The sequence below is a fragment of the Alexandromys fortis genome, unplaced genomic scaffold, assembly GCF_014885135.2.
Source record: "Alexandromys fortis isolate MF-2015 unplaced genomic scaffold, M_Fortis_MF-2015_v1.1 scaffold_9, whole genome shotgun sequence".
Classification (NCBI taxonomy): Eukaryota; Metazoa; Chordata; class Mammalia; order Rodentia; family Cricetidae; genus Alexandromys; species Alexandromys fortis.
In genome coordinates, this window is record NW_026067892.1 from 1406651 (window position 1) to 1424102 (window position 17452).

At 51.4% G+C, this 17452-nt stretch overlaps 1 protein-coding gene across 1 annotated transcript in view; it reads left to right on the plus strand.

The window, feature by feature from the left end:
* Positions 1-17452, plus strand: part of Anks1a (ankyrin repeat and sterile alpha motif domain containing 1A) — a 165883-nt gene that overhangs the window by 89810 nt on the left and 58621 nt on the right. The window contains exons 10-12 of the mRNA XM_050139737.1: positions 2820-2911; positions 3084-3204; positions 13733-14319. Coding sequence (XP_049995694.1) covers positions 2820-2911; positions 3084-3204; positions 13733-14319 — 800 coding nt within the window. The remainder of the gene's footprint in view (positions 1-2819; positions 2912-3083; positions 3205-13732; positions 14320-17452) is intronic.

The window sequence follows — 17452 nt, forward strand, 5'->3', positions numbered from 1 at the left end:
AAAAAAAAAAAAAAAAAAAAAAAAAAAAATGTTTCCTAATAGCCTGAAATTCTAAATCAGTTGAACCAGTGTAGTTGATGTTTGGAAGACCATGACAGTGAGAGCCCTGAACTTCCCCATTTGCTGTTACTATGGATGCATAAATATAGAGGAGACATGGCCTGAGTCATTGTTCTCTTAATGATCTGGACAGGATTTTTTATTATTTTATTTTGTATTTATGGTATTTTTTTCTGGCATGTGTGTCTGTCTGTCTACCTGTGAGTCACAACTGTGCCTGGGATCCTGAGAGGCTGCAGAAGGCATCAGATCCCCTGGAACTTGAGTTTCAGATGCTCATGAGCAGCCCACTGTGGGTGCTGGGACTTACACTCTGGTCCTTTGCCAGAGCAGCGAGGACTGCAGCCCCACTGTCTTTGTTTCCAACTTGCTCAAAGCTTTGAAACGAAACCTCACACTGAGACACTGATGTCAGGAAACTTTAGGCCATTTTGCTTTGTTTACTGCACTGGGAGGATTGAACCTAGCAGTCTCTAGGTCTGCGTCTGTCAGTCACGTGACCAAGGATTTGACTGTGGAAGAGCTTATTCATCATGATGCCAGGCATGAGACATCACACACATGCACAGGTGTGCGTGCACGCACACACGCTACACACACACACACACACAGTTTTTACACCCCATGATGGACTGCCAGCTGCCATGGGCTGGCCACGGTATCCTCTGTGTCAAGGGTTCTCAGCCACCCACACCCCAGCGGATTCTAGAAGCCACAGCTGGGTGACAGCTGGCTCCTTGCAACCCTTCTGTGCCCAGCAGTGCTGCTCTCCACAGAGACTCTTGAGCTTTGAGCCATTGCCAGCCCTGGAGGACAAGGGAAAGAAGAGTAAGAAGTAATTTAGTTAAAAATGGAATCCTTTCTTTTGAAAATCGGTTATTGCCATGGTCACTGTGACACAGTGCTGCTTCTGTGGGAGCAAGGATGTCTGGAAGAAAAGTTTATTGTTGACTGTGAAGGTTTAATCCCCTAGTTTGCTCAGGGTCAGAACAAGAGGAAACGAACACCCTTGTTTCTTGGGCTTTCATTAGATAGTTGACGAAGGGAAGGCCGTCCAAATTGGAGGAAAATGAGGCTGATCTGGATTAGAATCCGAGAAACTGCGTTTAATGACTGCAGCTCTGCTGTGAACTTTGCATAACCTTGGACAGGTCCCTGACCCCCTCTGAGTTTAGACCCAGGGACCCTCGGCCGTGGTTGGTGGACTTTGCTCACATTTGCCCTCCCTGGGGGACTCATTTGCCACTAAAGTCTTCTGTCCTGCCCTGGATTTTAGCCAGGCTTCAGAGCTGTAGTTACCTTCCCGGGAAGCATGCCTGGGCCTGGTGAGAACTCTTGCTGAGGCAAACACACTGGGAATTGGATTTCCAGGGCTCTGCCTGAGGGATCATATGGGTGAAAACCTGCCAGTGACACCTGTGGTGTTAAATTGACATGGTGTGAACTACTTAATGGCCCCTCTTTGTTCCCTTGTGTTCTTATAAAAACAGGGCTCCCAGAGTAAAGGCGCCTTTCCATCCAGGTGACTCTCACGGTGGGGTACCTGCTGTGCTCAGCAGTTTTAGAGTGAGCCCATTGTTCTGCCATGAGTGGCCGCCTGGCTTCTCTTCTGTCTGAGACTGGGGGTGCAGTCCTCTCTTCAGGAGGACTTGTGAGCTGTCCCCACAGAGGAGGACTGCTGGACACTAACCTGGTGCTTCTCCGGTGTACAGTGGGAGGTGTCTGTTTGAGGTGGGAGCTTCCCTTGTGGGGTCTGCTGATGTGTTAGGTGTGAGTGGGAATCCAGCCTCCCCCACTTCCCTCCCAGGCTGTACTGTCTCTTCAGCAGCTCTGGAAGTGAGCTCTGGCTTGATTGCTGCAGCTGCTCTGTGATTATTCTTAACTTGTCTTTAAACACGTGGGCACCAGGGCAGATGAGCAGAGGCTCTCTACAGCCCCTCCCTGTGTCTCCAGCACTGTGGTTTTACCAACTTTGCTCTAATGCCAGGACTAGCTGAGGACCCCCGATGCTCACCTACCCCGAGCCCTGCAGCTGGTGCATTTCCCACGAGGGAGGCACTTACCTGCTTGAATCGAGACTTCTCCGTAGACAGAGCTGCTGTTCACCCACAGAAACTCGCGTTGCTAGTTATCTACTCTCAAGACGGTTGGAGGCACCTGAAGTCATCCAATAGAAAGCTGGCTTTAGGGCGTCTGTGGAGAAGATAGTCTCACAAGCTGGCTGTGGTAGCTCATGCCTTTAATCCTGAGCCTTGGGAGACGGAGGCAGAGGATCAGCCTGGTGTGCCCAGCAAGTCCCAGGCTAGCCAGGGCCGCAGCAGCAGAGGAGGAGGAAAGGGGCGACGAGGACAGGCCATTTAAGTGTCTGGAGGTGGAGGAAATGTCAGGAAGCCTGGAGAAAGGGCAGTTGCGGTGCATTCTAGGTAACAACTGCTAGGAAAGTATTCTCACAGAGACACTGTGGGGGAGGCAGAGAAGAGGGGCCTGGAGTTTATCTTATTTTTTTAAAGGACAAAATGGGGCCAAAAAAAAAGGTTTACTCATACTGTGGAGATTTCCCATACAGGAATTGTTCTTGGCGTTTCTCTTGCCAAGTCAAAGTACATTATCAAGAAAAGGATTTGACTCACAGGTGGGCTACCAAAAAGCGGCTCCATCTGTCTGTTAGCTTCTGGTTCAGGGGCTTCAGCTGCGTCCCAGTGGGCCTGAGGGAAGAGCAGGGGGTGCCGGGCTCACGCGATAACAGCCCTTTGCTGTAGTGCCGCATAAGCCAGTACTCCACTCAGAGAGGAGTCCTGAGGACCACCCACCCACCGGGCCCATCCCTGCCGCACTGCACGTCAAGCTTCTGGTGTGGTAACCTTTGGGGCATGCGTCAGAGCACACAGTCAGCTCAGAAAAGCTCCTGGGAGTCCGCAGGTTCTCTTTCCTGCTTCGGCCTGCCCTGCAAGGTTGTGGGAATTGGAGCTTTGTTGTGTACCACCCGTCTCTGCCAACGGATCCTGGGTGTTTCTGTCTCCTAGGCCCTGGCTGTGAAACCCAGGACCCAGAGTGGTGTCTCCCGGGAAGAGGACGAGCACCCATATGAGCTGTTGCTCACAGCAGAGACCAAGAAGCTGGGGGCCTCAGACGGAAAGACTAAAGGTATTCCCTCCATGGCACAGGGACGGATGGCGGGAGGGCGGGTGCTGCAGGTGTGAGTCACGCAGAAGTCTGGGGCCCCATGGTTGTTCTCGTCAATACCTAGACTCCATGCTCTTGGGTGAATGGGGACACAACACTCCCACATGTGCAGCCAGGGCAGGCGAGGGCACCCAGGTGGCAGCTGTGGGAGGGAGACAGCAGGCACCACTGTGGAGACTGATTGGAGCCTGTGGCGCTAGCCTAGCAAGCTAGGTTGTTCAGGCCCATGCTGATGGCAGGGTGGACTCCGTGATTCCTGACCTTGGGACAGTATGTTCCTTGTTAGGGTCGTGATGGGCTGTCATCTATAACTACAGTGCTTTGTCACTGTGGCCCACCTATATTGCTTCAGCAAAATCCATTCTGGAATTAAGTTCCAGCCCTGCAGAGGGAGGATGCATGAACACCAGCGGACTGAAGGGCAGTGTCTGGAGGGAAGCTGCCTGTCCCTGCTCCCCACACTTACAGCTATGAGGTCCTCCGCCGTGTATGCCTAGTGCCTCCTGTTGACTCTGTTAGTTCACAGCCCTTCTGTTTCACCTCGGCCAGATACCCCAGCACACTGCCTCCCATCCTGCTCAGAGGCCTCCCCTGGATGTAGGAACTTCGGTCATAGCCATAGTAGTTGTGTGTGTCATGTAGTTTCCGTTGGGAACTTCCCTAAAAGGTTGTGATTTGGGTGCAGTGAAATGCATCTGTGTTTGTGCACAGTCTGTGAGTAACTGCAGCCAGAAACAAAATAGGGGACGGTCTCTGCACAGTGAAGGGTTTTCCTCTGTCCCTCTGCTTCCACTTGCTCCCTGCCTTGGGGACAGGGCATCTGATGTCTGTCCCAACGATTTTTCTTTTCTAGAAGGTTACATGAATGGAGTCTGTTAATGGAGGCTGCTTGTTGGTTCCCGGCTGCTCAGCCCCGAAATTATCACACAGAAACTGTATTAACTAAATCACTGCTTGACCCATTAGCTCTAGCTTCTTATTGGCTAACTCTTACATCTTAATTTAACCCATCTCCATTAATCTGTGCATCACCACGAGGTCATGGCCTACCAGCAAAATTTTAGCATGTCTGTCTCTGGCGGAGCTACATGGCTTCTCCTGACTCTGCCTCCTTTCTCCCAGCATTCAGTTTAGTTTTCCCCACCTATCAACCCTATCAGGCCAAGCCAGTTTCTTTATTAACTAATGGTATTCACAGCACACAGAGGGGAGTCCCACTGCAGGAGTCATTCAGCGTGCACCTCTGTCCTGCACAGTGCATCTGAGATCCGTCCATCCTGCATTTTCCGTCATTTCTTCCCTCTCATTGCCGAGTTGTGTTCCTCTATAGAGGTGTGCCACAGTTTATCCTTTCCCCACCCAGGGCCAGTGAGTCATTTTCAGTTTTTGACAGTTTCAGGTAAAACTCCTATATGTTACCATTTTTCATGTAGGCGCAGGTTCTCATTTGGCATCCACTCAGCCACGTGCAGATGACACACCATTCTGGATCCCCTGTGCTGTGCTGTTGTCCCCAGGCCGCAGGGACATCCGCCTTCCCCAGCAGAGCGTCTGTGTGTGCCCTGGCCTCGGTGTCCGCGGACACCTGCTGCTCTTTCTATTACCGAGTTGTGAGATCTCTATGTATTTTTGGCATAAGTTCTTTTTTTGTCTTTTGAGACAAGGTGTCGCTCAGACTGGCCTCAAACTCATGGCAGTTCTCCTGCCTCAGCCTCCCAGTGCTGTCATTACGTATGTGCCTCGCCATGCCTGACTGAATTGGAATTACTTTATTTTTATATTCATTTGTTTTGAACATTTTTCTTTTCTAAGATTTTGAGATAAGGTCTTATTATTATATCCCAAGTTGACCTTGAACTCTCAGTGATTCCCCTGCCTCAACTTCCCAGTTGCTAACTAGGCTCACAGGCCTGCACCACCAGACTGCTGACTTCTTTATTGAATGTACTTTCTTCTCAGTGTATAACCGCACTTACCATGGCCTTTGGGAGTCTTCATTTTAGAGAAGCTCTTTTTTGATGGATAAGATCGTGCATTGGGGAGGGGTATGCCTGATCTTGCGTGTGTATGCATGTGTGGGTCTGTGCAGAGATCGGAGGTTGGTGTCAAGTATCTTCCCATGTGGTTTCCACTATTTATTTACCTTTGAGACGGTGTCTCGCTGTGTAGTTCTGGCTGACTGAAGCTTCTTCATACACCAGGCTGGCCTTGAACGCAGATCCACTGCCTCTGTATCACTAGTGCTGGGATTAAACGCTGGTGTCACCACACCCTATCTACCTTATATTTTGGAACAAGGTCTCCTGATGAAGGGGCTGCTGACGGGGCTAGACTGACTGACGCTGAACTGTTGGGTCCCCCAGCTGTGCTCTCCCGCCCTCAGCCAGTGCTGCTGCCGCAGATACCACACTTGGCATTTTCTAGGATGCTTAAGATTCTGACTCGGCTCCTCCTGCTCACACAGGGGGCACATTCTTAACCGGGCCATCCTCCTAGCCCCAGGAGTATTCTTTTCTGTACTTTCTTCTAGAAATGTTCTAACTCTGAGCACCCTTGACGCCACATCAGACTGCTCACAGCACCTTGTCACGCTGCAGGAATCCAGTGCCCTCTTCTGATCTTTCTGGGCACCTACACACACAGGGTATTCACTCACACAGATACGTACATCTAAATTATAAAACAATTCTTCAGAAAAAAATAAAATTAGCAGTAGGGGTTGGGTCAGCCAGCACATGCCTTGCAAGTATTAGGCCAAACATGGAGATAAACATGAATTTTTTCTTCATTCTTTTTTTTTTTTTTTTTTTTTTTTTTGAGACAGGGCTTCTCTGTGTAGCCATAGCTGTGCCCTGGAACTCACTCTGTAGACCAGGCTAGCTTGGAGCTCACAGAGATCCACAGCCTCTGCCTCCCGAGTACTGGGATTTGGGCGCCATAAGTGCCTGGCTGATAATGTGAATCTCTATTCCCAGTGTCAGGGAGGTAGAAACAGGAGGGCCTTCCAGCTGGCCTGGGTGAACCCCCAGGTTCAGTGAGAGACCCAACCTCCCCAGACGTGGAATACACCTCAGTAATAGTACTGATGATCTGTTTGTGCACACACGTACATCAGTGTGAAAAGGCACACAAACACATATGCTTGAGGAAACAAAACTGGCAAATGCATTAACTTCTGAAGATAGTCTACCTACTTAGCTTCTGAGATGCCTATGTTTTTTTTTTTTTCAGGTTTTTTTTTTATATTAAAATTAATGGTGTCTGGCTGAGGTGGTACAAACTGTTGTTCCATCATTTGGAAGACAGAGGCCAGAGGGTCTTTTAAATCTGGGAATTCAAGATCATCCCGAGTGTGACATAGTGAACACCCCCAGCTCAAAAAGGAAGAAAATAAAACAGTGGCTGTAGAAATGCTTGTGTCAGGTGGTGGTGCACACCTTTAATTGTCTCTGTGAGTTCAAGGCCAGCCTGGTTTACCGAGTGAGTTCCCAGCCAGCCAGGGCTGCACAGAGAAACCCTGTCTCAAAAACAAGAAAACGAAAGACAGGGAAATGGAAAGAAATGCTTCTTATGAATCCATGTTGTTTGGTGGGAGCTTCACTCCAGCCCCTCACATCCATATCCAAAGAGTCTTGAATGTTCAGATGGAAGCTCCACCCCAAGCCCCCTCCCCTGGAGCTGCCTCAGTTCAGACTCCGCCCCTGAGAAAGCACCCCCAAATGATGACCCCTCCCAAAGATGCTCAAGACCACTCCACCCGTGGTTTTCCGGTCTTCCTTTTCCGTTTCCTCTCTGGGAGGCTGGAAAGCCATCTGGGAGCATTTGTATCCATTAAACCTGGACTTTTTCTAATTTGGTTTGATTTGGTCTCATGTGGATTGCTGCGTCGGCGGAGAGGTTTATTGGGGTGCGGAAACTTCCTCGTGCTGTGGTGTGGTGGCCCTGAGAGGGGAGGCGCTGGAAGTTCACGAAGGCTGGGAGGGCAGCAGGAAGAGTGGGGATGAGGCCCGGGCATAGCCGGCCTGTGCAGCTCTCACACTCCATCCGAAGGAGGAAAAGGCAGGAGCAGGAGAGTAGAGCGATGGACTAATCATAAAAGCACATGGGAATGACGGCAGGAGCTTGCAGCCAGCCTGACATGCAGCGCCTGTAAGAAGCTGTGAGGTCTTATTTAATAAGCAGTGGGCCACCACCCCTGGAGGAGCATGCAGAATAGTTGGGGAGTCTGGAGATGCAGAGTCAAACTCAGTGGGGACACAGACAAATGGCTCGGTCACCCTGGCACTGTGTGTGAGGCAATTTGAACTACGAGGATCCCTGCTCACCTCAGGGCCCTCCATCTTGGGCAGGGATGCTGGGCCTGTGGTACAGGAGAATTTCCACCAGATGTTATTCACACCCACGGACCTGGAAAAACCCAGCCATAGGAGAAAATGTTAGCAGGTCCTTGAGGCAGAAAAGGCGTGTTCTCCTAAAGCACCAGGCCCACATGACATTTATGAACATTTTTGACAAGTGGGGATGTCCCTCTGTGGTTTGTTGAGCACTCCGTGCTCCCATTAATGTTTGACTGTGCACTGGACATCCCAGGCCTGTGACCACTCAGAATTGCACGACAGCTTTCCTAGGCTGTCGCTATGGGTTTGATAGCACATAGGAAAGCAGCCAGGGGATCCAGCGGTGGTCTGTGAAGTGGAGGTTTAGCGTGGGCAGCAGTGGCTGATCTGCAGGCGGGGGTGCATGTGTAGTGTCTGAGTTCTAAGGGTTTCCAGGTGCAGGTCTCCCTCTGCTCCCAAACGTGAGCCTTGGTGACTACAGCAGCCTGGTCTCTCCCATTCTCAGCGTGGCATCACTGCTATTGGCTATCAGAATTCAGAAAGAAAACAGTGCCAGTGATCAGTCCCTATCTTTACCTGAAAGTCCAGGCTGGCTTTTCATAGCCGAAGTGTGGGAAGTGTGCATGCCTGAGCGTGTCAACAGCGTGGCAGTTGAGTCTCCCCAGCCCCTGCCGTAGCCTCCTGACCCAGTCAGGCTGGGACCACCCTTGCACTGTTGCTGCTTTGGGGTTAGAGTAGTTTTTTCCCTCTGATCGAATAAGTCTTGTGATTTTCTTGTATTCTCCTCCACAGAGTGTTTTGACAGTTATATATACATACATGGACATGTGTGGTCAATACAGAAAATAGTGGAAAGGGGGCAAAATATGTTAAATTCATATGAAAGTGGTACAAAGAAAAAGTGAGACAAACTGTGTCCACGTAAGAGATCAGAGATAGCTTTATGAAGAGAAGGTCTGAGCCAAGCCCAGAAATAGAGACTTCAGCTCAATAGGCAAGACTGGGGAGGGAGCTGACCAGAGGTTCCAGGCAGGGGCGTGGCTCAGGGCAGGGGTGGGGGTGGGGGGGGAGGTGGAGAATTGCCTGGAGCACAGCCAGCACTCCAGTTTGGCTGAAACAAAGAGAACTTGTCATAGAGTGTTGGATCTCAAATGTCAGTCTTTCTTCCAGAGACAGAGCGGTACTGTTGAAACTCTAGGAGTGGCTGACAGCATAGGAGCCGCTCTTTAAAAGGACAGAGCTCAGGAGTCTTGGCTCGGGAAAGGCTGGTGCAGGAATAGCTTGCAGCCAGGAACCGGCATGAATCTCTGAGGGTAACTAGAACCTATCCTAGAGGGACAGAAGGAAGTTATGGAGAGGGGGAAGGGTGGGATAAGGTTTCAGGGGTAGGATAACAGGAGGGTGCCTCCAAGTGTGGGTGAGCAAGGGCTGGGCGCTGAGGAAGGTTCTGAGGTTTCTAGCCTGGCTGAGAAAGTGTTATGTAACCAGTGCAGATGGGGATTGGCAAGGCCGTGATTGAGGGAGAACGCTACATCCAGAACATCTGTGTGGGCAATGCCCAGCGCACTAGAGACAGCTTCTGAAGATTAGGAGAGAGGCTGAGGTTAGAAGGGGCTAGCCGGAGAGGAAAGAATGGGAAGCAGCAAACTGAATGATCTCTAAGACATGAGCACAGGGCTGGGTGGAAGTCTGTGTTTCCACAGACCTGGGACCTGTTGCTTCCTTTTTGACTGTTCACTTTCAAGTCATTAGCATGGGAAGGCGTTTTAAAGATAGTCCCTAAACACTGAGCATGTGACTCGAATAGCCTTAAAACCTGATGTGCAGGTGAGCAAGACAAGAGGTCACAAGTTTCACACCAACACGGACAGCGGAGTGAAGCTGTCCCAAGCAGCAACCACAGCCTTTATCCCAGGTAGCAGAAACTCTAAGAATGGCAGGTCAAGGAAGCAGAGGAAAAGGATCACGTGGTTACCATTAACCCCGTGTGCAGTGACTCCAGGATAGGAGAGGACTAGAAAGTGTCGGGCGATCAGAGGGCTGTTGCTACATCCTAGTGGTGCAGGGCTCCTCTGAGGCAAAGGGGAAGAAGTTGTTCCCTGGTATTGACACGGGACAGGATGGAGCAGTTACAACCTGTCTTGCAGTCTTCTGGGGAGACTGTCACGTCCTCCAGAAAGTGCTGTGGGTAAAGATGCTGGCTTGAAAGAACAGAAGACAGTCGCTCTGATGGTGACATCAGAGCGTTCAGAAAGAAGAAGGAATTAAGTTGACCCCGTCAGGTGCTGAGGCTTGCATCAGAACACTTGCTTGCTTCCTTTTGGTCAGTGGCCTTCAGGGTCATTTACCTTCTTGGAAGTTCAGTTTCTGTGTAAATAAGGAGCGCCAGTTCTTCATGGTTGTTGAGAATTCTAGTACCATGAACATAGAGCAGAGATTCCTAGAGGGAAGCCTCAGGAACCAACTGGGTGAGCAGAGTTTGCCAAGGGAACCTGGGGGAGCCAGTGTGGTGAGCAGGGGGAACCTTGAGGAGTGAGCACGATGAGCAGAGGGACCCTGGGGAGCTGGCGGAGTGAGGTAAACCTAAGGAGGAATGGGTTAGTTGTTTCTTGAGACTGGAGCAGGCTCAGCCTTGCAGCAGCTGCAGACGAGAAAACAAGTGGCTGTGAATGCCCAGCATTGGGGTTAGAGCTGGGACTTAAACCCTGATCCACAGAGTCCAGACCCACGACTCCATTTCTCCACCCGAGGGGCTGCAGAGACAGAGGCGGTCAGTCATACACTCACGCCAGAGTCTCAGGGTGTCCTCATGCATCCCAGCTGTTCATGTTCTGAGCAAGATCCCAAGAGGGAAGGTCACTGGGTGGACAGTCACTTGGACCTCTTGACGCCTATCCATCATCTGTTCTATTCTTGGGTTGCTGTGGACTGGAATGGACTCCTTCAGATCCTAGTCTGTAGTAGTGCCTGCGTCACGTGGTCAGAACCTTTCTCCTTGAGAAAGTGTGTGCCATCAAGAGCAGTGCAGCCTGTTGGGACTGCTGGACACAGATGCCTTTTCAGCATGTCCTTTCTTGCTTTTGTTGAGACAGAATCTTGCTATGTAGCCTGACTAACACTGGATTCAGAGCAGTTCTCCTGCCTCAGAATCCAGAATTGAATTACAGATTTGAGCCCTGGAATGGTTTGAATAAGATGTCCTTCACAGCTTTGGACGTTGGAGTACTTGGTCCCCAGTTGGTAGCACTATTTGGGAAGCTCAGGAGATGTGGCCTTGTTGGAGGAGGCGTGGCACTGGGGCAGCAGTGGGAGTGTGTGTAAAGGTTTCCACCATTTCTAGTTCACTCTCTGTGTCATGCTTGCTGTTCAGAATGTAAGCCCCCAGTTTCTTCTATTAGTTGCCTTGGTCATGGTGTTTTCTTCCAGAAATAGAAAAGTCACTTAAGCCTCCACGTTTAGGTTAGGTACAGTTTTGGGGGGACAGACAACACACTAGCGTATTAAGATCCTGATTTCAGCCACGCATCATGGCATGCAATGTAGTTGGCAGTGCTGAGGAGCAGGATGGCGAGTTTGCAGCCAATCTGAGCTATAGAGTTCTAAGCCATCCGGGGCTACCTAGTAAGACACTGTCTCAGCACACACAGAGAGGGAGGTGGGACAGAGGGGGGTCAGGCAGACTGACACTCTAAAGTTCCTGTGACAGATTTGCAGGTCATACTTTCTGTGCCTGGCGGAGGTTCTTTCCCTCCACAGATCTCCTTCCTACACAAGCTCCTCTCCCTTCTCCCTGCCCACAGCCTTCCCTGGCATCTCTCTGCTGTTGGCATCTGCTTCCCTTTCTTCATTGATGGCTGGCATGAATGAGTGGCTGTCTGAAGGGCTTCATTGTCAGCTCCCCCAGTAAGCAGCCAGAACCTTCTCTGACTTGGGTTTTGAGCCCTACCGGTTCGGTGAGCCAAGAAGTCTCCCAGTGCTGGGCTATGGAGTTCTCCTTCTGTGGCCCCTTCACCACCCACAAATGGTTTCCTAAGAGCGTGGAAGCTGATGCGGAGGAGCAAAGGCCCGTGTCCTGCACCCAGGCCCCTTCCTGAATATCAACAGGGATAACAGATGGCAGACCCATCCACCTCTCCAAGGAAAACACTCTTACCCCGAACCTCCATTAGATGGTCACGTGCTGTCTTCTTTGTAGCCTCAACATATAGTCAGCAGGCAGCTTTGGCCTGGTGCCCATTGTCATAGTGTGTGTGCAGCTATGAAGTCATAGCTTCCTCAGGCCCCAGTTAAACTGAATGGAACTCTTCTCTGTTTTCTCTACCTGGAGAACTCATTCAGGTTGTCTTTTTCACAGCGCAGGACCTGCCCTGTAGAGTATAGGATTAGTGAATGGAGGGTGTGAACTCCAGAGTGGTCAGATGTAAAGAAGGGAGGCACCGCAGTTCATACTTCTGAGTTCCCATGGATTAGTGATCAGTGTAATAGTGAGTTGGCTGCTCCTCTGCCTGCAGACCTCCCCAGAGCTCACCTGGAGGGAGCTGGTTGTTGGGGCCTATAGAGACTTTCTCAGAAGAACCAGCACTGTGAGACCCTAGCATGCCCCTCATATATGTGACACGCTGGTCATCTGCACCCCTTCTCCCCAACTTCCTTCCCTGTGTTGTATACTGAGCCTCCTCAAGGACCTTGCAGCTGCCAGTGGGAAAGCAAGAAAGTGTGGAGTGGGAGCTGCGCTCTGCAGCAAAGGAGGCACCAGGCAGCACTGTACAGCATCCAAGGGACAGGTCCCATCTCTGATTGTGGGGACTGGGATTCTCATCACGGTCGTGGCGGTTGGGGGATTTTTAAGCATCAAATAGTCCAGCCAGAGTCTCAGCAAGATGTCTGACCACACAGCTGGAGAGGACAGAGCCAGTTCTTCCTCCTGGGTGAACCTCTGCCCAACCGCCCTGGGCAAAGTATGCAGTGCCTGGGGCCACAGATTACTCGTCTGTGAAAACACTGGCACCACAGACTCTGCTCTGCGGCGCTCCAGCCCCATGAAGGGTTCTCTCGGGCTGTTTGGACAGATCAGGAATTCTTTGGTTCCGTGCCATGGAAGTGGCATAGGGGCCACTTCTGTTCACGCAGGACGATGTGCTTTGGAATGTGGTTCACTGCTGGGTGTGGTGTTGCCTCAGCGGATGGCACGGGTGAAAATCTGTTCTAGGACTGAGTTCCCACCGGGTGCCCCAGGGAGGTACTGGCGTGAGACTGGACTCGCTGCTGATTTACACGGCTTCGTGGCAGAACTCTGAGAGTGTGGCAGTAGTTGGCCTCGGGAACTAGCGGTGTCAGGTTTCTAGGGTGTAAGGGAGGTCTCCCGGGAGCAGCAGCTGTCTCCTGGTTTGACAAACTAGACTGTTTCCTTTTCTAGTGGATCAGCTAAGGTTAAACTTAAACAAATATGAGCGAGCAGCTGGGAGGCCTTGGCAGGAGTGAGGCGCACACATTCTCCAAAAGAGAAAAAGGGGGAAAGTCTGTTCCTGCGGAAGGACGAGGCGTGGATGTGGATCTGAGTGACCTGGAGGAGAAAGGAAGCAGTTACTTCCCCCTCCGTTTTGTTTTGCACTTTCAGTTAAGGAATTCCAGAAGTTGCAGGTTGTGATCATGACCTCCCTTTTCCCCTCTGGCAGCTGCTTGCCAGAGGAAGGGCGGGCGGGTGACTCTAAATAACACTGGCCTTCATGGAAATGTATCCAGTGTCCCAGGAGCCACTCTCGCTGGCACACTCTCGCTCCCTGTCCCTCGTTCTGTCCTTACTCTGTCCTTATGTGTGTCCTTTCTGTCTGTAGTTAGCGCTTCTCCTGGCCTTATATAGCAAGGTCTGGTCGCTAATGTTAACAGAGGTCTAACAGGGGGATGGCTGCCAGGCAGCATTAATCAGACCAGTGTTTGGAATTTCATAAATGCTCTGACTTTGGGTACAAATTGAACATGAACAATATGAAACTGTTTTCCTCCCTCCTCTCTTCTGTTCTCTCCCTCCCCTCAGCCTACCCAGCCTCGCTCTTCCTCTCTGTTGTGAACTCTGCTCTGCCATCACGCGCTGCATAAGAACTCTGTTGATTCTTACCACGTTTAATTTTTTATTTCTCTTTGTCCACTCCAAGACCACAGGCGGAGCAGCGGCAGCCGGAGCCAGGACTCTGTGGAGGGGCAGGACGGGCAGGTCCCGGAGCAGTTCTCAGGTCTCCTCCACGGCTCCTCCCCAGTGTGTGAGGTGGGGCAGGACCCTTTCCAGCTGCTTACTGCCCCCAGCCAGAACCACCCAGAGTCCCCCCAGCAGGACGCCTGCCACGAGGCCAGCATGCAACTAGAGGAGCCAGGCGTGCAAGGCACTGGAAACCCACAGCCCGGCGTCCTGGACCAAAGCAAGAGAGTGGGCTTCCCAGCAGGCCTGAGTGCTGCAGCCGGCCGAGTACACCTCCAGACTCTGACTCACACAGTCGCTCTGCACCCTGCTGGGGCTGAGGAAGAGGAGGACAGGAGCGGGGCCAGAAGCCGAGCCCCTCCCACTAGCAAGCCCAAGGCTGAGCTTAAGCTCAGCCGCAGTTTGTCAAAGTCTGACTCTGACCTCCTGACCTGCTCTCCCACGGAGGACACCACGATGGGGAGTCGCAGCGAGTCTTTGTCCAACTGCAGCCTCGGGAAGAAGAGACTGGAGAAGTCACCTTCGTTTGCCTCTGAGTGGGACGAGGTAAGGCTGCTGTGATGTTACAGAGAATTTGGGCTGGCCAACCTGGCTGTAGCCCACTCCAGCTACCCGTGTACTGGCTTCTAGGAGCAGGATCTGTGCCAGGGCTGCCCCATCCCTGAGCACTGTGCTGAGACTCTCTCTGGTGATAGTTACTGTGGCACGCTCCAAGAAGCTCAGGTCCCAGAGGAAATGTCCCTGAATGGTTAAACCTGAGGGTGGAGGCCCGGCAGGGCAGGGCAGAGCTGAGGGAGGGACAGTTCCTAGAAATGACATGTGTTTGGAAACATTTGGAGCCCCTCCGCCTGTCTCACTCTGAAGTTACTTCAGAAGGGCCCTGGCACTGGCTGTGTGTCCTTGGAGAGGCTGAGGGAAGAGCAGGCTTAGCAGGGCAGCAGGTGGGGGTAGTCGGGAGTGCTGGGAAGAAGCTGTGGAGAGGGGTTCCAGGGACGATGTTCTATTCTGGGTTTCTCCTGGCTATTCTTGCCATGTTCTTGCAACCCAGAAGCCTCTCCCAGCAGATGCACGCAGCCCGTCCCACATTCCCAGCTCGGTTAGGCAGAGCCTTTGGAAGGATCAAAGATTGGTGAGGAGAAAGCATTTCTGGTGTGAGACCTAGGGTTCTTCTTAACCACTGTTACTAAACATTTGGAGGTAGAACCGACTAGTTCCCAGAGACTTTTAGAGTGTCCTACTAGGCAGAAGAACATGGGTCTGAATGGTTGGCAAATACCCTGGGAATATTCTTGCCTTACAGTCTGTTTGCTGGGACGGAGCTGCTTTTGAAGTGGACTCAGCCTGTCTCCCAGGAACAATCTTGGGATGCATTAAGCTCTCTAAAAGGAGGGGGCAGTACAGCTGCCACCTGCCTGCAAACAGTCTGTAGCCCTTATGCCTAACCCAGCTTGATGGTGTCCCTGCTGCAAAGTTATGTAACCCAAAGCCCATCCCATTCCCAGAGTGGGACTGGACAGGGCAGGGCAATTCCTTCTGCTCCTTATCTCCAGATAAGACCAGGCTTGGGACTGTTGAGACAGACACAGGAATCCCGGTGCAAATGATTTTTCATTGCTTAGTCAAAGCCTTGATGGACCTGTTCCAGAAAGGTGCCAGGCTCTAGAGGGAAATCACTGAGTGAGGTTGCTCCTGGGTGCCCCAGATTACATTGGAGAGTATGTGTGTAAGAAGATGTCCCTCCCTGGGTGGTGCTAGGACTTGGGAGGCAGAGGCAGGCGGATCTCTGTGAGTTTGAGGCCAGTCTAGTCTACAGAGCAAGTTCCAGGACAGGCTCCAAAGCTAGAGAAACACTGTCTCGAAAAGAAAAGAAAAGAAAAGAAAAGAAAAGAAAAGAAAAGAAAAGAAAAGAAAAGAAAGGAAGGAAAAAGATGTCCCTCAGAACATCTTTAGGATGATGGCCCAGGAGTGGTCAGAGACATAGGGGAGCAGTAAAGTCAGCAGACAGGGCCCGAGTGTGAGAGGAGCTTCCAGAAGGACCATGGAGAAGTGGAACCAGACTGAGGCTAACACAGGAAGAGAAAACATGGACAGGTCATTTGTTGGAGCTAGGAGAGGAGGACCTTGAGTTCCTAGAGTGTGAGTGGAGGGGCACGAAGATGGTAGAGAGTAGACTTGGGACCAGACAAAGAGAGGCGAGAGCAGTATGGCGGGATCTGCTAGAAGGCGGCTTGGCTGGCTGACTTCCTCTTCATGGCTCCCTGTCCTAAGCGTCCTCATCCTAAGGTCCTAATGCTGGGCAAGCACAGTCCACTCAGGTGTGGCATTGCCTTGTGTTTCCTCCTGAGAACATGGTAGATCACCATGGCAGTGCCCAGCCTGAGTGAAGCTGGCCACTTAGACCTACACAAAGTTTCTCTCCTTTATAATGTGATAAGGTTTTTGTGCTGTTACCACCTTCACACACACACACACACACACACACACACACACTTTTTTCCAAGATGGGGTTCTACTATGTGGCATAGGCTGGCCTCAAATTTAAGATGTGCTTCCTGGCCACGGCCCTAAACTGCTTGACTGTTGGGGGATCACTGGTGTGAGCCACCACGCTGGGCTCTGGACTTCTGCAGGAAGCCTGAAGCATCAGAAGCGCCGCTGTGCTTCTCGGGTTTGTTTGATTGATTTGCTGGTCTCGTGTGTAGCCTGGCCTGGTCTTGAGCTTGCAGTCCTGGGGTTGTAGATGCGCACCACTGTGCTAGACTGCACTGCTTCCTCTTAAATCTGAGAAAATATGAAAGATTTGAGCATGCTGTGGGTAGTCCAGCATCCGTGTGCTGTTCTGGGGGCGGACCCATGTTTGGAAGTGCAGCGACAGTCTTTTTTGCAGTGTTGGGGATGGAACCCACATGCTAGGTTCTGTACCCCTGAGCTACATCCCCAGTCTCTCAGCATTGCTTTTGAGCCATAATTTGCTTGTTTTTGTGGATTCCTCTCTCTGAAAAAAATCTCAGAAGTTGTTCGCTGGACTAGTCCTGAACCCAAGCCTCTGGTGGGCTGTCCCATATGAGGGCCTTGGTGCTGACTTCGTGTCCCGCCCCGGCAGGGCCTTAGGCTACATCACTGAATCCTCTGCCTGCTTAGCTTCTCCTTGGTGAACTTTGGGTCCACAGTCTTGGGGAAGCAGCTCTGAAGAAGACAGGACACAGGCGCCTCCTCCCTGAGGCCTGGGAGGGAGACGGAAAGGTTTAGGGCAGCTGTGGCGTAGCACTGAGGAGTTGCTGTGAGTCTGGCTGGCGCTTCTAGAAGACAGTGCAACGTGGAGACATTTTGGGCCTCTGTGAATTTGGCTCTAAAGCCATTGCCACCATCCACTCCACATCCCGTGTATGTTTTCTACATCCTCAGGGTTATTCTTTTTTAAAAAAAAATTTATTTAGTTATTATGTATACAACATTCTGCCTCGATGTATGCCCGCATGCCAGAGCAGGGCGCCAGATCTCAGTACAGATGGTTGTGAGCCACCATGTGGTTCCTGGGAATTGAACTCAGGACCTCTGGAAGAACAGCCAGTGCTCTTAACCTCTGAGCCATCTCTCCAGCCCCCCTCAGGGTTATTCTTTATTGTGGAACAGCCCCAAGTAGGGACATGTGGAAGTACCTAACACAGTTCCTGGCGTG